The 23,470-nt window shown below is 46.5% G+C and overlaps 1 protein-coding gene and 1 long non-coding RNA gene across 5 annotated transcripts in view; one reads left to right on the plus strand and one right to left on the minus strand.

The window, feature by feature from the left end:
* The window catches only part of LOC144178254 (uncharacterized), a 50,525-nt gene extending 29,936 nt beyond the window's left edge, over nucleotides 1-20,589 (minus strand). Inside the window, exons 1-4 of one of the 4 annotated variants that reach the window (XR_013323981.1) lie at nucleotides 19,120-19,520; nucleotides 17,975-18,016; nucleotides 11,432-11,648; nucleotides 7,132-7,308 (exon numbers count right to left, since the gene is read on the minus strand). This is a non-coding gene — a long non-coding RNA (uncharacterized LOC144178254). Of the gene's footprint in view, nucleotides 1-7,131; nucleotides 7,309-11,431; nucleotides 11,649-17,974; nucleotides 18,017-19,119; nucleotides 19,554-20,022 lie in introns of those variants that run through there. The other 3 variants (XR_013323980.1, XR_013323979.1, XR_013323978.1) reach the window with 3 other exon arrangements.
* The window catches only part of LOC144178252 (uncharacterized), a 35,177-nt gene continuing 31,344 nt past the window's right edge, over nucleotides 19,638-23,470 (plus strand). Inside the window, exon 1 of the mRNA XM_077705964.1 lies at nucleotides 19,638-19,793. Coding sequence (XP_077562090.1) covers nucleotides 19,707-19,793 — 87 coding nt within the window. The 5' untranslated portion in view covers nucleotides 19,638-19,706. The remainder of the gene's footprint in view (nucleotides 19,794-23,470) is intronic.

Consider the following 23,470-nt stretch of genomic DNA (forward strand, 5'->3'; position numbering starts at 1 on the left):
AGTCCTCAACGTCATCTCGTCGGTGGCCGTGGGGGTGGGCTCCGAGGGGCGCTAGCGACGTGATTGCTCGGATCTGTGCCGCCGATATTAATCTCAACCAGGTCAACGCGGCTCGGTCCTGCAATCCAGGATCCTCTGGTACAGTGGCCACGCTGGAATTCGCAAAACGCGTCGTTAACAAGACGAGCCATGTGGCGCGATGGCAGGGGCGAACTGTACAAGATGCGATGTGACCGGCACATTTATAACAATTTTGGATGGCCTACAGTTCGTCGTTCCTTGAGGGTGCCGTTCGCAGCCGTACTTGTTTTGTTTGTTATGCATGCATCCCTCACGCGAGGTGATTTATAAGCAACCCAGTAGCAGCACCGCGATACGAAATTTACAAGCTGCACTTTACAAGCTCACCTGTCATGCTGTTCTTCTCCCGTCTCGTTCCTCCCAAGATAACAAGCTAAAGGTTTGCTCAAGTCAATTTAAATTTACCGCGTTCCACTGCTCCAAGTCAGGTGTCTCGATGCCAGCGCTGCCGTACGGCGGAGACGCGCGTGAATTGAGGCACCCTACTAAAATGTTTATACAACTACGTTACCCTACTCCACGAGCGTTCTAAGCGGAATGTGGATTCCACCTAGAAGAACCTTTCGTTGCTATTGCCTTTTCTTTTCTTAAATGCCGCCAGGAGGTAGCGCCGGCAACAGCAGACGACGGTTTTCTGGCGTTGATGCCATCATTTCATTTCATTTGCTATCGCAAAAACCAAGTATCCATGAATTTTTTAATAAAGGAACACTGGAAATCTCACTCCTGTATTGATATACTGCCTTATATTTGCGTAATGTCTTGTTCTTGTTCAACAATGTTGACAAGTGTTAACATTACCACCGGACTTTGACGTTTACATTTGACTTGGAGTATGTAAGACTATTGCACAGCATTCGTTTCACTTTAGCCGGGTGGCTGAATCTTGTTACAGACAGACAGACAGACAGACAGACAGACAGGCAACAGACTGACCAAAATTTCTGCATTTAAGTAGCCCAAAGACTATCGTCTTTAAAATTAAAGCCGTTCCGTTCAACGTGAAAGCTACCAGAAGTGCACAGCAGTGATTCGCCATAATGGGCTGTAGCGCAGTTATCCGCTCACTGCTACCACCCAATACAATTCACGTCACGGCTTTACTCTTTGCAGCGTTCCCCTCATCCCGACCCGCCTCGGCTCCAGCGTCACCCGAGATACAACTCCGGGCCTCACTTTTGTTCGCAACGTCTCCCAATACACATGGCAATGCTTCCTTCATACTCTCGGAAGCGATCACAGCATCGTTCACCTCACCATTTCGGGCATTACCAAGACCCAGCTATAGGCGTCGCCCGCCTAACAGGCTGGAAAGCCTTCCGGGATACTCTAGAAGCTACTACACCCGCCAATTTGGCCCTCGATGAATGGACGACCATAATTGAACGTGCACTTCAATAACACACCGAACGAATCCCGCTCACGACCGAGTACCCCGCTGTAGATCGGCACCTCGATCACCTCTGGACAGCCAGGCACAGCCTGGTACAAGTTGGAAACGTAACAAAACGAACTGGCGCCTCATATTACGCATAGCTTGCCTCACAAAGCAAGCGGAAGACTACTGCCGACAACTCAATCAGCAGTATTGGCATCAATTTTGCACCCAGTTACAAGGAACGCTTAGTAAACGCAAGACCTGGCACCTACTTCTACTTCCATCCCTAATGGGTACCTGAGAGAAGAAGACCACCTCTAAACATTACATCCGCAGACTCATGCATGCCTTTTCAGGAGATGAACTAACCCTCCTCAACAACTTACGACAACAGTACGAACTTTCTTCCCAGACTCATCGGCCTTCTTATGCAAACTATACTGGTAACCGAAACGCAACTCTGGACACGCATTTTATCTACGAAGAACTCCAGACAGTGATCCACAACCTCATGTGTAAAACAGCACCAGGACATGACATAATCCCGAATCGTCTAATCCGCAACCTTCCTCCTGCCAGCCTCGACCAATTCCTTAATCTCATCAATGACCATTGGACACAAAGGACGCTTCCCCCGCGGGGAAACACGCGGACATCTCACTGATCCAAACTTAGCAAACCAATCGAGATACCCAACCTGCGTCCTATTTCCTTGGCTTCGTGCCTCGGGAAGCTGTTTGAACATATGGTTCACAATCGCCTTACGGCGTACATAGAAGATAACAACCTCTTCCCAACTACGATGTACGGCTTCCGATCTCAACTGTCTACCCAAGACGCCCTCCTGCAGCCCAAAGAAGACCTTCTCACTAACCTCCCGAGGCATCACAAGCACTGTATCCTCGCTCTTGACATCAAGAGCGCATTTGATAACGTTTCCCACGACGCCTTACCAAACATCCTGGCCATTCTCCGTGTTGGGACACGGCTATACAACTATCTGAGAGCTTTCCTTACCAACCGCACCGCTACAGTGGGGATCGTCCACTCACGCACACCCTTATTCCCAGCGCTCCCCCGAGGAACACCATAAGGTTCCGTCATTTCTCCTTTGCTATTTAACATAGCTCTCAAAGATCTGCCTCCGCTACTGGACACCATCCCATCCTTCCGCCATGCCCTATATGCAAACGTTCTCCCCATATGTACAAACTTAGGTTCCATGGGTGAACAACAAGAACCATTTCAACGAGCCATCGACATAACTAGCACGTATCTCTCTAAATGTGGTCTGACCTGCTCCCCGGAAAAATCCGCACTGCTAACCCTTCAACAGAGAACTCGGGGAAACAACAAGGCGCCGACGCCGGATCCAGTTCTTACTATACAGACTCGCCCAGTTCCTGTAGTAACCCATCTCAGGCTACTCGGGCTCACAATCCCACGAGACGGCTCAGGCTCGCACACCATCCTGGGACTTCAACGCACAGTTACTCAATTGGCGCAACTAGTTAAGCGCATCACCCACCAACGTACTGGTCTTAACAAAGCTAAAACTGCCCGTCTGATTTAAGCTTTCCCCATCAGTCGCCTCACATACGGAGCTCCTCACCTGTCCCTCAAACCAGAAGAACATAAGAAACTGTACATTTTAATTAGACAAGCGTACAAAAACTGCACTCCGCCTCTCCACTCACACCTCTACTGACTTGTTATTGCTCTGGGGAATACACAACCCTTGGACAAAGCTTTGTGAAGCTCGACGAACTTCGCAATTTCATCGCCTCAAGCTTACGCCCACTGGCTGCAGTACTTTAGCTCGCCTGGGCTATCCGACCCCGACTCAGCCTCACCGTCTGGTACGCCTCCCTTCGCTACTGCGGGCTCGCATTAAAGTCGCCCCGCTACCCCGAAACACGCACCCAGGTCTCCATGACGGTCGTCGCACCGCGCGAACCAACTAAATATCTGCACCCACTACCAGCATCTTCCGGAGACGCTTTACGTCGATGCATCCCCATACCCCAACCGATCGACTTACGTCGTCGCGACTGTAGATAGCCAAAAACGTACCGTCGCCACTGCCTCCACGCGAGCCTCAAAACAAATTGAAGCTGAAGAGATAGCCATTGCGCTTTGCCTTGCCTCCACTCGTCGCGACTACGTGACAGTAATTACGGACTCGCAGGAAGCCTGTCGACATCTTCAAAAAGGTCTACTTCCTCGCACTGCCCTACGCATCATTGAACACTTCACTTACCTCCCTGAGGAGTGCCACATTCTATGGACCCCTGGCCATTGCGGGTTGGCCGGCCATAAAGCGGCGCACGACGCGGCCCGAGAAGAGGTACGCCGGGCCATTGCCCCCGACCCCCTCCTCTCGCCCTGGATGCCCACCCCTACTCGCCTAGAATGGCGTTCTCACAACTACAAGATCTCTCGTCACACCTTCCCTCCACCTCACCCGTCTCTAACACAAGCTGATGAAATCACTCTCCGTCAACTTAACACCCGGACCTTCCCTCACAATACACTTTCGCATTTGATCTTCCCCACCTCTCTCTCACCACAGTACAAGTTTTGCCTCGAAAGGGGTACTCTTTATCACATAGTCAGTGAATGCTCCCACACACCCGACCTCTCTCCAAATCCCCGCCCCTTTCCTTCGCAGTGGACGGAGCAGCAGTCCAGCTCTGAACCCGGCTCCCAGCTTAACCTGGTGAGACAGGCCCGGACTGCGAGCCAGAGCGAGGGACTCCTGGAATAAGGAGTCTCCCCACTGGTCTTCCTCCACGCACGGAGTCAGACTGGGCTTCAATAAAAGTTTTATTCTCTCTTTCTGAAGAACATTGTAAACTGTTTAAACCTGAGGGGCGTTAAATGTAATTATTGACAACTTTAGCAATGTCCTATAGGCTCACAGATCTGCGTACACAGTTCCTGCCGGAAATTTCAGTGTATTGCGCTTGACAAGGAAGTTCATTGCAATGACGACCCATTCCGTACAGCTAGTTGATTAGATGAATAATGTATAAGGGTGACTGATACCGACTCGATATTTCTCGCTGAAGTGGTTCAGTTTTTTTGCACTACCTGGAGTGTTGCACGAGTGATCTTCTCAAAATGATAATGCAAAAGATATTGTTTCCATTGCTGTTAGTTTATACCTATAGATCTTTCTGTAACAAACTGGCAGAGGTTAGCCTCTTCAAGGTACTCTGTGGAGAGATGGGTGCGGAGAACCAACACCTGCTTCTGCACATCGAGGTGCGGTGGTTGTCGCGCGGAAAAGTGCTCGCCGGAGTGTTCGAGCTTAGAGAGGAGCTGAGTCTTTTTTTTTTTTTTTGGAAGAAGGGGCACTTGAAGAGATCCTTTTCAGGACGCATCTTTTCTAACAAAGCTTGCCTATCTGTGTGGCCTGTTTGAGCACCTGGACCATCTTAACAGCAGCATGCAGGGGATGAGCAATGTTGTCTCTTCGGGGGACAAGGTGAGAGGTGTCTGTAAAAATCTTCAAAGTTGGGTGAGCAGGGACGACTATTTTGCTTTCAAGCTTCTCAGTGAACTTGTAGGCATAGGGACAGTATCTGGAAGTGACACAGCCACAATCTTGGCACTAATGAGCACATTAGGCCGCCACCTCAAGGGCTATTTCCCGTAATCTGCCCCAGATACCTGGCTTGCTGCCCCTTTCGAAGCTGATGTAAATTGCCTTTGACATGAACGTGTCGAAGTAGAAAATGAGTTGATGGAGCTTCAAGGAAACTCGGCGTTGAAGGCAAAGTTTGCCACTGCGAGCCTTGAGGTATTTTGGTTGGGAACTGCAGCAATGTCCCCCTTCTCCGTGCGATAGCTGTAAAGCTTCTGTTGCAGTTTTCTGCAACGTATTCATGCGAGCATACTTTCCAGGCTTGCTTACGTGAAGAGCAAATACAGAAACAGGTTGAATGTGGCCGCAGGTATGTAACTTTGTTGAAGTGTGACTGTGCCACGCATTGACGAACTGTGCAAAATGAAGCAATGGGGCACTTCTTTGTAATCTGCAAATTAAAGGCATGTTTCGCACTCCAGTGGTGTTAAAAATTTCCTACTTACCCCCCCCCCCCTTCCCCCTTATCCTTCATATTGTAAATGAACAACCTGCGAGGCTGTATGAAAGAATAGTTACCGCTAGTTCCGGCAGGCGAGTAGATCCACCAGATTTTCTCTGATTACGTTTGAATCAGGTAGGCTGCCGGAGAACGTCAAAAACATCCAGTGTCGAAAAGCTTGGCGGACTCATCCCACAAAATACAGTATATTTTGCTGGGGAGTAATAGGGAACTCTTGCTGTCCCAGCTGCGGCCAACAGAAATCCACAGCACATACTTTCTCAAGCTGCGCTGTAGCGCTTTGCTTTTGGCGCATCTTACACCATGCTACTCCAAGTTTGGAGATTGCATGGTATCTACTGAGAGAACATTATCCTGGCTCTCCTCTGGGCAAAGTATTCGCAGTAATTGGCGATTATGCACTGTGGCGTAATCGCTGCAGGGCCGCTGCACAGAATCGCAGGCTATGTATGCAGTGGCCTTTGCTTTCCTTTCTCAGACAACGCCTCGCGACCTTTCTGGAAGGTAAGTTGGCCCTGTTGGGCGAGGGAGGGTTACTGCAACATTGGTCTGCGCGGTTTCTAGAGGTGTCGAATAAAAGGGTTAATATTCATGCCAGTCTTTCAGGCCTGTGTTCTTACGGATATTCGTTGTTAGAATTGGAGATTTTGTTGTTACAATAGGTTGCTATTGCGCCACAGTATCCGTTGAGGCATTAACACCCCCGTTGTACCGTATATTTCTGCATTCTTGTAGCGAATCCTTTTATACTCGTGTTACCCTGGCATGCCAATCTTTTGGTTGTAACCAACTCTAAAATATTTGTATATTATTTTTTATCTGTAATCAACTAGAAACTATTTGTGTGTTTCTGTAAGTGTCTTTCACTGCTAGCCTTCGGGATCTGCTAGTTTTGTAACAACATGCGCTGCACTTGTTTAATTGTTTCTGGCTGTTACGTTGTGTGATTGATGCCAGGATTGTTCGATAATATGCTTATCTTTTCAAGCGGGTATCTTTTCGAAGCCTCTGTTCGGGTGCGTGACGCCGCGCGACTGGGGTGGCCAGATAGCAGGACCGCGCACGAGCTGTGACGACAAGCCGGGCCCCTAAAGTGGAATCGGAATCGGAATCGGACCTGGGTACCTCTCGTTATGAAATGGCCGTCCATCCGATTTCGCTATCATCGCATTCGGGGCGCTCAGCATTTCCTCTGGGTTCGTTGAGCGGGCGTTGGCTTTGGACTTTGGCTGAGCTGCAGTGCACTTTGGCTTCGTATTTTGCAGTTAGGAATTTGGACTTTCGCAGGGTGGATGGTGGACTTTGATTTGAATGAGTTTGCATGAAGGAAGTTTCGCCTTCTGGCCATATTCGTCTTAAAAAGGGAACAGACCTAAGAAAAGCCAAGTTAACGTTAGTGAAGACCACCAGCTCCGCTGTTTCCTCAAGTTCCGCACAAAAGCTCCTCATCCTGATCACCCGCAAAACTTATTGATCCGTGGAAAAAATTATAATTCATTCCACTCTGTGAAGGTGCCCGTCCAGTGAAGGGGGTAAGCACAACACATAGGGGACACAGTATTTTAGGGAGAGGTACGAACTCATTTATTGCGAAATAACTATTGATGAAACTCGGCTTGATTATGGAGTCGTTTGGCATATTCTTGTTAGTAACGTTTTGACAAACAAGAGTTACAGCCATTTTCTGTAACCATACTCCTTCCGTAGACGCCCACGTGTTGACATCAGCCGGAAAATCTGTAACGTTTATAACTTCACTGTAAAAAAACGAATGGTAAAAAGTAAACGAAGATCAGAGTAGTAATAGAGTCGTAATAGCGACCAACTGCCACAATTGTTTTGTGGAAGTCCTGTAAACCGACAGTTATAGCCGTTTTTTTTTTCTTTTTGTTGATCACTCGCGATAAAGTTGGCTTTTCCGCAAGACGTTTCTAGCTCGCGCACGGGGAAAGTGAACGAAAGCCCCGCCATATAAAGCCTCTCTTCAGAGGTGAGGATTCAAGTGGACTGCTTTACAGTAATCCCACAACGACGAGAGACGTTAGCTGAGGTACACCTTTCGCGACTTTCTGAGTTTGGTAAACGCTTTCAAACAAAACAAACAAACAAACAAACAAAAGATTTTATTTCCTCAGAAGTACGAGGAGGCAGGCTGGGACTAAAGGCTACAAAGCCTGACAGAGGCCCCAGCCCCCTTTGGTACAGTACAATGATGAGGCAGAATCAAACAAGCTAGAAATTCTAATGTGAGTTACAAAAATACAAACAACATGTAGATCACAAGATATTACAGAACAATATGGGAGAGGTACAGTAACGTACATTAGAGTACAAAAGAGTAAAGTAAAACAAAATACAAGTGGACAATCAGAGTAGAACTATGATTGAGTTTTAAAGATAGACACAACTACAAAACCTGCGCATTAAACAGGTCGAGACGACATCCACAGCTCTAGCCATTGAAGCAGATATTCTGATTTAAGAGGTATTCTTTCGCCTATGTTTTAAATATGTTTCTACTGCATTTGAAGTCAATGTGGTCTCCAACTTTGTTGAGTATGTCGGTGCGTTGAAACAGAGAAGACTGCCTGCCGTAGTTTGTTCGAAGTTTCGGTGTATGTATTTTGGCACACCTAAGAGGGTATATACTGCTATTGCCGTTATGTTTGCCATGGAGATTTTCTTTTTGTATAGCTTGTAAAAGCTTCATATAATAAATTTGGTCAGCCTTAAGCATACTATACCCACAAGCCGCTTTATTGCGGCCCACAAGGCCGAATTTTTCACGTTCACAAACTTCCGTATCCTACGTCTCTAGACAAACGTCGCCAAATCCATCTACGGGATGTGGCAGCTCATTAAGAGAACACGGGGCGCGCAGCACAACTCACCTGCCTAGCACGGTTGACGATTGGGTGGGTGCTCGTGCGGGCCACTGCATGCCCCACAAGCTGACACGCTCAGCCGGCGTCGTGTAGCTTTCACTCTCACACTCGAAGCCATAAGCCCGGATCGGGAAACAGCGAACGACTCTAGGCAGACAGCCGAACAGCAGAACCGAACAACGGGACAAAACGGCGCCGCATGGTGCTCCCAGGTGCCACGCGCGACCGACGGTCCGAAAGACGCGGCAACGGCGAGCGTCGTGACGGGCTGGTGGCTGCCAGTGAAGCGGCCCAGCATCTGCCCATAGCGGAACGCCTAAACGGGGGGAAGGGGGGGGGGGGGGGGGGGGCGATGCTGCACGTGCACACCAGCGGCCATAGGCCCGACTCGACGGTCCGTGAAAACGCTCTTTGGGCAACCCACGTGCTGCTCCGGCCGGCACGCGCGACGCCTTGTTTACTAGGGATATTTAGTACCCGCTTCTCGTCACGATGTGTAGCTGCCCGTTCCTTTTGTTCGTACGTCTAAGTGTTCCTTGATTTCTGTACTGGTTGCCTGGTAAAAAAAAGTGAATGCGAAATTGTTCTCTTCTTTTTTAGGGGCGAAGCCCCTTATGGGCTCGGGCTGTTGGCGTCTGATGTCGTCGTCGTAACCGTCGTCTCATGTAGTCACTGTACTAAAACACCGGGACACTCGTTTACGCTTCGCGCTAGAACGCTTCATGCTTCAAAGACATGAGACTTTTACAGCAAAGCTGTATACCTGTGCCTCCCCCAACGGTTGGCAAAAACTCCAAGGCGCCAAGAATACACTTATGCAGTGCATTCTTCGCCCCTCCCCAGGTTTCACGTTAGTGGAGATGGCCCGGGACTTTTTTTTTTCTGTTGCTTTCTAAGCGAAGCTTAGCTCCCTCTTTAACGATAAAAATGAAAGGTGGAAGACGCGAGAGTGGGGACGTGGTCATTTGCTTAACAAGCAAGAAACCAGCGCAATTTTTGTGCGCGTATACAGGAAAGAAAGCTTTTAGTTAGGAATTTGATCGACGTAGCTACAAACGGCCAGGTGGTTCAGCATCTAAGACGTCGAGGGTGTTTTTCTGAAGTAGGCGGAAAAGCAAAATGCCTGCATGTACGAAATCTTTATTCACATTACGCATTCCCAAACGGTGTACACACCCGTTCTGCCTCGTTCAAGATCTTCCGTACCGTACCGTCGCACGTAGACTGCCGAGCAGCATGGTCTCTTTTCTGCCGCTCGCTAAAATAGTTTGCACCTAGTGCCTTCCAGGAGCAGCGTAGCTAATGGAGCATCAGTTCGGGGACGAGGCTGCAAGAGAGAGAATTACAAAGAGCTCTTTCTTACGGGAATGCGTACGATGCCTCACCGACCAGCCCCGTCGTCTTCTACCGCAGAATATATAAGGGAGCTTCCATAATAGAAAACAGAATAATCTGTATGAAATGCTCGTAAGGACACACCGCAAAACATGGCAGTTGACTTTTTCACGAGAGATGCAAGATTGCCGAGATGAATCTCCGGAACGAAAAGGCCAGTAAGAACATGAAAGGAAGAAAAAGTTAAAAAAAGGACACAAACAACGCGAAGAATTGATTACAAATTAAAATAAAAAAACTTTGGAAAGCAGTTGGAGTATGCACAAACTTCCGTCCGTTTTGCTAATTTTTGTTTTCTTCAACACAGTATTGCCCAATGGCTGACGGCTGACCGTCGTGGTGACAGCAGACGTCGAAGCTGCGTATGTTTGATGCTTCGCTTGTGACAAAAAAAAATTATTGTTCGTTATTTGATCATAGGCAGAGTCGTAGGGCCGTCCATACCCCCCCCCCCCCTTCTCCCTTCTCCCGCCTGTGCCTTTTGTTCATGTAAATATGTTGACTGTTGTCAATACGACGGTGACGTTCCTCCCTCGCAACTTCGACCATGATAACACTGTTTACGCGATGTTCATAAGGCAAATGCCAGAAAGCGGGACACGTAATTCCCGCCTATGTCGCTAATGTTACATGTGAGGAAGAAAGAATTTCTTCGCGGAGCTGCACGCCCTCCTAAACCGACCATCTTACGACTACGCTGTGGATTAGTGGGAGGGTTTCTGGGTACAAAGACGATGCTATAACAGAAGCACGAATGGATTTGTCTTGGACGTTTGATAATTTGTCGTTCGTGTTTAACGATTCGTGACGATTCATTCCTTTAGCGCCGTCACTTCGTCGCAATGTCGCAGCAGCATCAGCCCAGCTACGCTTTGTTTTAGCATTATCGCTTTGGATGTAATGGTTGGATAAATTTTGTTCGCTCCTGATCTTTTTGCCCACCTTTGATGTTACGCACGCAGCGATGGTGAGTTGTGCGAGATATGAAGATAGAATATGGATGACATGATCGATGTATATATACCCATGCATACGCCTCCCGAATTCACTCCCCACTAATTTCATGCGTGGTTCCTCTTCTACACATTTTACACGCGTGCTTATCATTTCTATAGGGTGCGAGATGATAATCCCGTGTAGAATGTATAGAACCGGATATATCTGCTCCTGGTAAGGGGTGGGCTTGCGATCCCGTTTTAACTCGTTGTCACTGAAGTGATGGGTGACCCTGCCTTAACTCTTATGAGAATCGTAATCTTCGTTCAGTTACCAACATTTCCCTGCTTGTGAGGAGCTATCGTCATGATGATGGGGATGATGTGATGTGTTTTGACAGGCTCCGGACGTGCGTACAAAAACTCTTACTTACGTCGTATTCTATGATAAAATTCCGGGGGGGGGGGGGGATCAAAGTTGTATAAAACGACCATATGTTCCAGCGATCCCCAGTTGCCATTTAATATTCACACCAACTAATGGGGCCTAACATTCGCGGTCTCATTAATGCAAAATTACCCCGCTTTACTGCTCGTTACGTCCGTGAAAGCGGCTTGTTACAAGCAGCAACGGAAATGTCGTACCGCTTCCGGCTTCCGCCGTCTCGGGCAGCGCTCCGTAACGCCACGTGCCCGCCGCCGGACGCTATTACACGGCGGTGTAGGCGCGATGCCACGGGGCGCACATGGCGTGTGCCGTACTCGGGAGGCGTCACAGTCGGCTGAGGTCGCGAACCCGGTCTGTCTCTCTCCTTGGCAGTGAGCGCACCGCGGCGCAGGCGTCTCTCACGGCACCTGGATCCTGCATGTTAAGTATACGACGCGGAGTGAATGCACGGTGAACCTGCGCCGAAAAAGCTACGGAGGGAGAAGTGTGCGTTTTATCATACCCTAGGTCGTTTCCCTTTTGATGACAGAATAAAGGCCCAGTGGCATTTAAAAGGACCCAGACGAAGGCTTTGCTAGAAATGGGATGGGGATCCCTTTTGTAGAGCGGAAGCACTGTTAATCCAGCTCAAACCGATTGAACGGCTCGTTCCTCGTAGCGGCAATCTGACCTTTCAAGCTCAGACAAGGTTAAGCCTCGCGTGCTAGCGCGGAGTGAGTCTAATTGATCGTTCGTTCCAAGAAGAGAGGTGCGGAGAGGGGGAAAGAATAAGGGTGCGTGTTTTCAGAAATGATACAAGGAGGCACAATGGCTGCCTTCCGTTCCTTGATGTTTGCATTCGTCGCTCGAATGGCTACCTTTCCTTCACCGTTTATCGTAAGAAGACACACACCGGGCGCTACCTGCTGTACAGCTCATGCCACCCCATTGCCCACAAGAGGTCTGTCGTCTCGGCACTGATTACCAGAGCCAAACGCCTATGCTCCAATCAACATATATTGAAGGAAGAATTGATGACTGTGCATCACGAGCTGTCGGCAAATGGATACCCTAGGAATTTTGTGGCACGAATTGAAAATCAGATTCTATGACCGAACGGAATCGCCAGCAAGACGGCTATGTGCACCATGCGCGCCGCCATTCCCTACGTTGAAGGAGTCAGTGAGGCACTTTGCCGCGTATTTTCCAAATACGATTTACGTGTAGCGCACGTGCCTTCAAGCAAGCTGCGCAGCAGGCTCGTGAACGTGAAGGACAAGATGGAGAGTGACAAGTTCGCGGGAGTCGTATACAAAATCCCTTGCGCTGACTGCAATTGCGTTTATATCGGCGAAACGGGCAAGTTTTCACGTAGAAAGAAGGAGCATCAACGTGACGTTGCAAAAGAAAATCGAACGACGAATGCGCTAGCAGAGCACGCCTGCCAGCACAATCACCGCATCGGTTGGGACGACGCCGCTATCATAGAAAAAGAAAGAAATTTGTCCTCCCGTCTTTTCCTCGAGTCACTCATCATCCAAACCACACCTGATACTGTCAACCGGACTGATCGCAACATGCCCGCAATCTACACGAAGTTGTTGCGCCATATCTTGCATATAAATCGACGACGGCCTCTTGCCCGCTCTATTGTGAACAAGGAACCCGTATGGGCTCCGAAACGTCAATTTTTTTCCTTTTGACTTGGTCAGTGACCACGATTTTATATTCGCAAATATGACCCCTGACCAGGCGAAGTTTCGTCGAACACTCGACTACGTTAGCTATCGAAGAAATAACTAAAGAAATGGGGTATCAGCAAAACCACTTGCGCTGCCAGGAGTAATAATATTTACGTTTATCAATCAACAAATGATCGTTTCCAGTTTACTCTTTGGTGGCGAAAAAACAATTTTAGCTGTCCTAAAGAAAAATTAGCTGCAAAATCGTATCCATTTATAATTAATGGCAAGTTGTGCTCTAGTGATTGCAACTTGTAGTTATTGCTGAATTTTCGCTGGTGCCTGTTGTCTGTGTTACGGGTATTTATATCATCTCGCCCAACTTGCCATCCTGTTAAAGGGTATTTATAGGATGAGTTCGGGCCTGGAGTGATGCCGAATGCATGAGAAAGTTTTTTTATTGGTAACGAAGAAAAGTAGAAGGAGCGCAGAATATGGAAGTCGTACATGTAATTTGCCTTGATTATGTTGTAACGTGGGAAGAAAGTCCGAGTGGAAGAAGAATAATCAAGGTTTGCGATATGGCGAACGGCTTTCTTTTGCAAGATGGGTAGTTTATTGATGTTTTGTTTAGTTGTAGTAGTCCATACTAAGCTGCAGTAATTTATACCCGTGCTACACGAGCGTTTCGAAGGCCTTCGAGTCGAATGTCATTCGACTCAAATGACACCTTTGAGCTGCTACACGACGTTTTTCAAAGGCATTTGGTTAAAATGGCATTTGAGTCAAAGGAGCACGACAACTGACCTTTGAGAGTCTCAAAGGCCTTTGAAACACGAACGGTCGTACCCTCGGGCTCAGTTTCTGCAAGCCGTAATAACAAAAACAATTATTTACGAGTAAAACTTTGTGTTTGAAGTGCAAGATCTTCATAATTTTTCACTTGTTCGCTTGTTTTCGTTCTCGCTCTACGATTACGAGGTAACTTGGTACTCTCAGCACCGACGGTGCGAAAAAAGACAAAAAGAAACTGGCTGCCTCGTGCATGTTTTGTGCGTGCTTGTAGATAGTTATCAATTTGATCTCTAATAATTGCTTTTTTGCCCATTTTAACTCTAAAATTACATTTTCTCCAAGAACGAAACACGGCAGCAGTGGCGACACCAAAACATGGCGGGCGAACGCGGAAAATTTCAACTGCCTTTGAGAATGGTCGTGTATATCGACAGAACTCCTTCCATTTGGAATGACATTTGAAATTTCGAAGGTCATTCGACTGAAATGTCCTTCCAAACGCTCGTGTAGCATAGGTATTATATACGAGGCAAATAAAGTATTATAGATGTCCAGTTTAACTTTTTCTGGGGAGAACCGTCACGTGCACGCTATCGCACCGGCTACAGAAGAGAGTTTATTACAGGTGTTATCTACGTGTCTATTCCAACAAAGCTGGTTGGAACCTAACACCGAGGATCTTGTGATCATTTACTAATTCCACAACATGATTGGCATATTTGAGCGATATTTCTGTTCAACTCTTCTGTGTTTAGCTCGGAATAGAATTGCTTTTGTTTTCGTCGGATTAACCTTAATTCGGTTTGAATTTGACCAACGAAATAATTTATCCAAAACCGCGTTATATTTGACTTTGAGCATTAGACTATTCTCATCAGGACCAGAAAGAAGTATAGTACTGTCATAGGCATATATTACAAATGTTGCATTTAAGTCAACGTGTGTAATATCATTTATATATAAATTAAAAAGCAGGGGATCTAGCACGATGTCTTGAGGAACACCGTGTAAAATCGGTAGAAAAGTGGACTGTTCACTAGAAATATGCACTGACTGCACTCTGTTTTCTAGATACGATTTCATATGTGTTAGGGGCTTCCCACGAATTCGTGATTGCCATAACTTTTCAGATAAAACATTATGGTTTAGACAGTCGAAATCTACTAAAATCAATAAAAAGTGCTAAAGTAAACTTATTATTTTCTATATTTTCTAATAGCTATTCAGAAAATGTAGACTTGATTGCTTGGCCAGTGCGTCTAGACATGTGCACACTACTGAACCCGTTGAAGTTTAGTTTTATTATCCTTTGGTCACAAAAAAAGTCCTGATTTTAAGACCTTCTTGGAGGTAGCAGGTATCAATAAGGTTGGTAATTTAACAACCAATTACACAGTAATCTGCAAAGGCTTGCGTAATGAAACTCAACGCAGCTATAGGGGTGTCACCACGGCACACTTGATGTTACTGCACAAGTTTGAGGCCAGCCATCCTTAGCCGTTACGTACGATGTTCGTCTGAAATATTTTAATCCACTCAAGCGCATTTTTGTCCATTATAAGTCGACTGAGCTTGAGAATTATAGGTAGTTGGAAGCCTTAGTGTCTGTGAAGCTTTAGTAAATTCAAGGAAAACGCAGCCAATATTAGTGTTAATAAGATCTGTGTCGGCAAACAATTAATTAGTGAAGTATACTAGCAGAATTTCATAAAATAACATTTTCATGAAACCATACATCGATTCGTCGAAGAAGGCAGTCAGGAAGGTGGGAGCATAATATGTACTGCAAAGTTTGTTATGATTGTTTTTAGAAGTGTACGGCCCTCCGTTTCCGGGCTTTATAATTTTGTAGATTCGGGCGGTAACATTCCGAATTATTTTCTGAATTGCAGGTAGTAAGAAAGTCTGGTTTCTAGAAGTATTTCCCACAAATTCGGGTTTTGTTTTGTTAAACAAGACGAAATTATCGAGTGGCATAATGTCCATTCAGACGCAACAATTGCCCCGTAGGAGACCAAAACATTGGTAACAACGCGAAAATGAGGCTCTGGAACTTGTACAATCTCTGTGTTCTGGAAAGATTTTTTTTCTACGTGCTATTGCTGAAAGCGTCCACAATTTGTAGTTATGAATAGTGCATTTGCTGTAGGCACTTGCTGTAGGCATTTGCAGTAGGAAGACGCGAGGGCGTATAGTGATCCTCTCCGATGTCTGCAGCTGTCTTTTCTGCCATTATACCCAAACATGGTCGTCTGAAACTATAGTTCTAAGCTTCACCTTCGTATGGCTTTATCGAAGTAAAAAGAATTTTGTTGTGATCAAGTTAGTTACCATAGTTATAAATTATTGGTAATATTTATGTCCCGAGAACGTCGGCGGCTGACCAGAGGAATTTATTTTCAGGCTACAACCTATTTTCTGACCATTAATGTTTTTCTCGGTAAGAAATTTTCGAGAGTAAATCAGGTTTAACCTGACTTTTATAAACTTACAATTGAGGCGTAAGGGGGTTCATCGAGCAGTATCAGGTTTTTCCCCAAAAAGGAAGATCCATGAGTATGTATACAACCACTGATTCCGCGGATATAAGGCATACGCGAAAGTAGATCAGGCGTATTAATAAGGAAACCTAAGGACTTTGCCGATAGGAATTTAGTAGGCGTAGCCATCCGAACAAGTTGACCGATATAGCAAACGTTCACAACGTTTTTCCTCACTCATGTGAACTCTGCCTGATATAAATCGAGTCATGGTGTCAAACAATATTTCGTGTGTTGGAGTCGCCAAGTACAAACAATGGTTACTAGGCAGCCTGAGAACAGTTTTTTTTTTTTTTACTACGTCTTAATTTATTCTCAAAAATGTAGCGGGGCACCGGCGCAAAACAGCACGCAAGGAAAATAAGCTCAGAGCTGCCTTTAGGGTGGCTCGAACACAGCAAGCGATCTTCAAAGGTGATTGAATTCCAGTCGAATTCGAAAAAAGCTTATTACAAATCGGAACTATGACGCCCTAACAAAAATTGCGGTACCTATCGTTGGCACTTTGCAGGAGGTGTCTTGTTATCACCTGTGCATAACAACGCTGTGACGCATGACTCATGTGGCACGTGTAAACGTGTGTGTCCGGCAAAGTGAGAAACTGCACGCCACCAGATCGGGCGTGCAGCTTTTCACTTTGACTTTCATTACAGTGGCTTTGACTTTGGCACTTCTCCATTTAATTTTCACGCCCAAGAAAGCTCCACGCTTCAACCGCCTTCTTCGTATAAGGTAGAGGATTCAAATTTATTTATTTATTTATTTATTTATTTATTTATTTATTTATTTATTTATTTATTTATTTATTTATTTATTTATTTATTTATTTATTTATTTATTTATTTATTTATTTATTTATTTATTTATTTATTTATTTATTTATTTATTTATTTATTTATTTATTTATTTATTTATTTATTTATGCAGTTTTGAAAGTTTTGACAAGAAAAAAACACCCGTGTGTGCGAGATTTCGGCGCACGTTAAGATCCCCAGGTGGTCAAAATTAATCCGGAGCCCTCCACTACAGCGCGTCCCATCGCCTACGTTGCGTCGGCGCGTTAAAACCTACAACCAATCAAATGACTTTTGTGCAAGAAATGTAACAATAAATACAGGGTAAAAAGATGAATAAAGCATAAATTTGTAACAGCATGTACTTGTAAACGCAAGAAATCCTTGCAGAGTGAAGGAAGAAAACAAATATCAGAGGAAGGAAAAAATTTTAGACAAGGTGCAGGGCAACATTGCATTCAACAATGGGGCGGCATTAGCTCGGGAGAGGTGCACTTCGGCTCAAACAGGCTTCCAAGTTTTCTACGGGTGAAAGTGCAGTGATGGGGAACAAATTCTATTCTTCTGTGGGGAGAGGGAAAAATGAAAACCTGGAACTGGTAGTCCTGGTGAAAGTATCTGCGAGCGCATTTGATCAGTTCCGGCTAAGCTGTCGCACATACACGAGTGCAGTTGTCGAAATATATTCGGCGGGGGGCTTCCTTTTTTCTTCGTGATTCGCTTTGACATTAACGAGCGCTGCGTTTATGGCGAGTAGAGAAGCCAGAGACTAGTTCATCACGCCCGCAGCAACGGTTCATCTCCCCCACGCGCGTTTTGTGAGTTGCTTCGACGGCACTCCGAGCGAGAGCAGCAGCAGCTGCGGATGATTGCACGCTTCGACGGACAGTCTGTTCGGGTTAGGTAGACGGGGCTGTGAAATATGCGCCCCCGAGCTGCTTCGTGTTTACCCCTTCGTGGTGCGCGCGCGACGCTCCCACGGTCCGGCCGAACTGAAACGAATTGAAACAGCGCTTCAGGTCGTGTTTATTTTAATTTGAAATGACAAATCATAATAAGACTATCAGGCAACCTAGTAGCAACTTAAACACACATAAGTACTCTCTATTTCCATCAGCCTGTGGAACAAACAACCGGCGCACGCCGTCAACAGCGCATCCGTAGAGTGTTTCGTAAAGAGCCACTAATTATCTAGAATTTTAACGCGTGATAAAAAGTAAAAATTGCATATTTGGTGTTTATATAATTTCTCTTTGTGGAGTAAACGTTGACACTGTATAGCATGCTTCTGTCCATGTGTATTCTTCCTTTTTTCTTGTTTCTTGCCTTTTGAATACCTATGTTATCCTTAAGATGAAAACTTGAATTCATTGTAACCACTCCTGCATCAACCCCGAAGGGCCTGCAGTATGTCGAAATAAACAAAATAAGTAAATAAATTTTGTTTAACAAAAAGAGGGGAGAAAAAACAAACGCACTTGCTTGTTTTATAGCACGCACTCATTCCATGTAGAAATCATGAGCGTGAAGAGCCATTGAACGCCTTTTTAGTCAGCTTTTTTTTTGGATGCAACTAACTACGCAAATAAAAAATAGGAGATACATTTTGAGGAACCGTCTTAGCAGTGGTTACATTTGTTAGTGCAGAGAACATATCGTCGGAGTGGTCTTTTGCATCCTTTCGATGCGCTCAATACATGTACCTTTTATTTGCGGCGCCGTACTGAAAAATGAACTGAACCCAGTTCGAGCTAATTCTGCATTGCAACCGGATACATTGAAGGCACCTAGCCTGCATGCATGCATTGCATCCTTCCTCGATTGTCGGCATGCAGGTGCCGTGAAAGTTTCCTGCCCAAGTGGCAAGCCCTTTCATTATTCTATACTCTTTCACCTGACACAACGGGATGCGTCGCTCGATAAACAAACAAACAAACAAAACGTATCCAACACACACGTGCCCTTCGTTCTGTCTAAGTCATCTTCATCTGACTTCTCTTGCTGCTTTTTTACAACATTGTTGGTCATTTCTAGCGATGGTTAATGCGCTCGTGCACAAGCTCCTGTTCCTTTTTTGCATATGGGGAGTACTCACGACTTGTTTGATGCCTAACGAATGGCAGGCAGTGCTGAGAGAGTGGACATAACAACTCCGCTTGTCAGTTTCCCACGACACAGTGTCACGTTCACAAATCCTTCTTTACCAGCGAACAGCGATCGCTATGGGTGTTCTGCTACAAAATTTTACCTCCTGTCTCTGACACTGTCTCTCGGGTTGCTCCTAACTGCGCGTCGCAGTAAACGAACTGTTTTTCACGCTGCCACAGGCTATCTTCATGCCCACCAGACACACTTTCAAACACACAGACACTTGTGCACCAAATTGTGGTCGCAAAGGCTTCCAAGAAAACACACACAAATGAAAGGAGAAATGAGGCGAGAAAAATAAAAAATAAGAAATAAGTAATAATCCCCGAACACGGCGCCAGCAAAGATAGGCGTCCAGGGAAGGACACAATGGCGAGCGCGCTCTGCGTTACACGGCGACCGCGCGCTCTCCTATCAGGCACGGCCGTAGGCGGAGCCAGGCGCGCCGCGGCCCCGCCCCGAGGCCTGCTGCCGACGTCACGCATTGGCAGGCACCGGTATTCACGCAACTGGTCTACGGCTGTTCGTGCCAACATGGACGAGGGCACTTCGGAACCCGCGGCAAAGAAAAGACGACGTCTGGAACCGCCGCAGACCCCTGCCGCAGCGCCCGAACACCAGGTGAGGACCACGGGCCCGGACCTCGGCCCTCTAAACCGTCTCGGTCGTCCAACGCGCCATGCGCTAGGCCTACCCCGTGCCCCGAAGACACCTCGGCTAGAGCTCCGGCGCGCGCACGCTTTCCTGGCGTCTATATAGCTGGCGCTGAACGCGTCCCCAAAGATTCACTGTGCTTTGGTTTTACGGTAAACATATGAATCCCCACTGACAGGAAGAGGGTTGCGCTCACTTGTTGCTGACGCTGCAGAAAATGCCGAGTCCTCGCGGTGCAGGGTCCCTAGACACCGGGCGGTCCACGAGCAATTTCAACTACGAAAGCCAATCCTATCACAGCGGAAGTGCGAGTTTGTAGGCCTAAATGCAAAAGCCGCCAACGCTCGCATCGGTGCCGATCCTTTCCCAGTTCCATCCCGCTTGAGTAAGTTGTTGATCTTGGTGTTCGGACAGGCGGCCTCCACGGTCCCGTCCTGGAAGAGCCGTGCTTGTGCTCGATAACGGAATGACACCTTGTGTGCATGCGTGCCCGACGCCTGCAGTGTCAAGATGCCACGGCGTGTTATGCGCGCGAGCCGCCATGTGGCGTGTGTGTCCGCCGATCCGCCCACTTTTTGACGCTCGTGTGTTTGGGTGGCAGGTTTCACGCAAAGGACGACAGGCTGATCGTTCTGACCCGTCACTGCGACAGCACGCGTCAGCTCGGTTGCGTGGAATACAAAACATGAATACCGGTCCCACTATTGCATGTCGTGCCATGCATATTTCTGGAGTTCTGAAAAAGACTACTGCGTGTATCGGTTGCCGAAATTACAGCTTGTTGACCATGCCGTGACATTTAAAAAACATCCCTTCAAACACAGCTTGGAAAAGTTAAGGGCGTAAACATACACATAACACACAGCCGCCATAAGCCATTGTCTTCCGTACGTAAATATTCCCTCAACTCTGTTTTGCTTTCCGTGATTACAAAAACCGATGCTGTGAATCTCGTCTGGCGCTGCTTTGTTAAATATAATACTGCCGCGTGTTAAAAGTAGGTCATAGACGTTAAACGCCTCGCGCGGTATGTTTGGCGCGCTGCAAAGTAGTGCGCCTTAATTTGCACGTTTATCAACAGCGGTGTCGAAACCTGCGAAAACCCGTATAGGACTGATACTGGTCAGAACCAATGAATTTTTACATTGGACAAGGTCTTCGAGATCACTTTGACACGTACACAGTTCGGGTTACAGCTATAGAGTCAGCGTTCTCGTATAAATACGATAAACATTCCCTTGTAAACTTCTTGTGAATGCAGATTTATTCAAAAAAACTTAGATATTTCAGGAGTGGTAGCAGAAGCTTCTTCCCTGTTTTCGCAGAATATTTCGGCAGAATAAATTCCCCGGTACTGAGCAACTGGAAGGGCTACAAAGAATCGCTGAGTGCTCGCACAAATTCTACTGGCACGGCCTATAACCACGAAGAAGCCTCGTTCGACCCGAGTTTGAAACGCTAAAGATTGGCATTCGATAGAATTGCTTGGGTTTGGGCGAGTTGGTTTTCCATATCGACTTGAAATTTCAGCTTGAACAAAAAAACGATAGGACTTAGGAAGGAAACGGCAGCACTGTGTCCGTGTTTCCTTCCTAAGTCCTATCGTTTTTTGTTCAAGCTGAAATTTCAAGTCGATTGGCATTCGATGTTCCTTAAGTTAATAAATGTGCGTAGACCAGGAGCACCCTGATTGTGCAAGCGCGAAACTCACACACAAGTCAGAGCCCCACGTCACCACCCTCCCAGTGGGTTCACTGTAGAGAAAGTGAGAACCCATACATTTACAACTGTTTCCACATATATATTGTGGCAGATTGCGATGCCCAGAGAATGAAATTGTGCGAGAGATTAAAAAGCCCTTCCCAGAATCATTATTTTGGAAGGCCATTGAACCGAAGCTGTTTGCATCGCCCGTTGTCCCTGATACGTACATTTGTATGTCTTACAAGCGTCCCAAACCCGTTCCCCGTCCTTTGTCATCAATTAAAACTTCAGTGCTTCAGTCAAGGACACAGATATTTTAGAAATACGTCCTTCTCTCTGGAAGTTCGACCATTTATTTCAGTTGCAAAGTAATTCTTTATGTTTGTAATGTGTTTGTTAATGTTTGTTCAGTATGTTTATGTAATAAAGATAGCTTTTAGGTATTACAACCGCAAAACTCCGGCATACCATATGCCTATAACAAAACGAAAGCTTCGAAAACTTCCGATTCTAAAAGAACGCCTTCCGCACTAGCATAGAATCAAACACCGAAAACGCAGAGCCACATATGTATAGTTATAATACAGGAGGCATGTGAAGAAAGAATTCCAATATTGCGAAATTTGAAGAACGCCGTCTGGTGGAGCCGGCTTCCGACGAACTCCTTGTTCAGCGCTCGTCCGGTCCACTTGTGTTTGTCTGTCCGCGTCCTTTGCGCTCTTCTTAATTTCTTTGAGCACTTACTGACTGATCCACGTGAAGTTACTGGGTGATCCCGTCCAACTTTTCCGGTTGCCTTTCAGTTCACTTCAGTCCGGAATCAGCGCATAACTAGCATATGTAGTTCACCAGAATTTATCTGAGCACGTTTTGATGTGCAGGGCCTCGAGGAAGCAATCAGTTAAACGCTATCAGCATCCGCGCGTTTCCTCCCCCATTCACTCCCCCCCCTTTTTTTTTCTTTTTCTTTTTCATTTCTTTCCCTGTCGTTTTTGTCGGTCGAGGTGGTTTTGACGGCGATGAGTCAATGTGGTCAGTTTTTAATAGTTTTATTCATCTAGTGAAAATTACACTGCACTTTAAAAACAGTGTCTTCTCTGTTGAAAAAAAAAAGAAAATGGCTTAAAATACACGGTAATTTATAGATAAATACGTGGCAGCATTGCGTTTTGTTGCAGCTGATGCCCTCAAGGACATGTGTCCGAATAGACGATACTGTGAGAGCAACGCTGTTGCAGATAAGCGATCAGCTAAATAATGGTCGCTTGAATGTTGGATGCGATGGTGAGGTGCCGAGTTTTCTTCGAGTTACTTATGCTAACCTCCCACACCGGCGGTCGTCTCCGACAAGTGGCGCCACTTGGTCAGGTGTTGTGTAAATCTGCATTATTTGTGCCGCCTGCTCACGGAGGAAAGAAAATTAGGCTCACGTAGCCAGCCTTCGCAAGCCTACCTCTGTTGACGCCGTTTCCTCAGCTCTTTCCCTCTCCGACCCAACCGGAACTTGGCCCAACACGCGACCCACAGCACCTTTTTCACTGTAGCTTCGTGACTGCTCTTGTGTGTGTGCAGTTTTTAGCAGATCCACGCGTATTCCGCTTCTCGGCTTTCTTTCTTTTGTGAATGCTTGAGGGTGGCTGAGGGTATATTTTCCTCAGTTGTATACGTGTTCCTCATTAAATGGGCGCGAATAAAGGATCAAGGAGCAAAGACTGTTGGCCAGTGCGTCTCAGTGGCACTTATGTTTGCCGAGGAAGATGACATGGGCGACAGGATGAGTAGCAGCGTCTACCTGCACAAGGCCGTGGAGGCTCACAGTGGCACGTTTGGTGAGACAAGTTGACAACTGAGCGATACTGTAGGTCCGTGCACGGCGCTTTCACCTTTCATGGGATCGCAGAAATGATTTTTTTTTTTGCCTCGAGCAGACGAAGCTTTGG

This window comes from Haemaphysalis longicornis, unplaced genomic scaffold (genome assembly GCF_048455015.1).
Source record: "Haemaphysalis longicornis isolate Haplotype H1 unplaced genomic scaffold, Haemaphysalis longicornis Haplotype H1 scaffold_4, whole genome shotgun sequence".
In the NCBI taxonomy this organism is placed as follows: Eukaryota; Metazoa; Arthropoda; class Arachnida; order Ixodida; family Ixodidae; genus Haemaphysalis; species Haemaphysalis longicornis.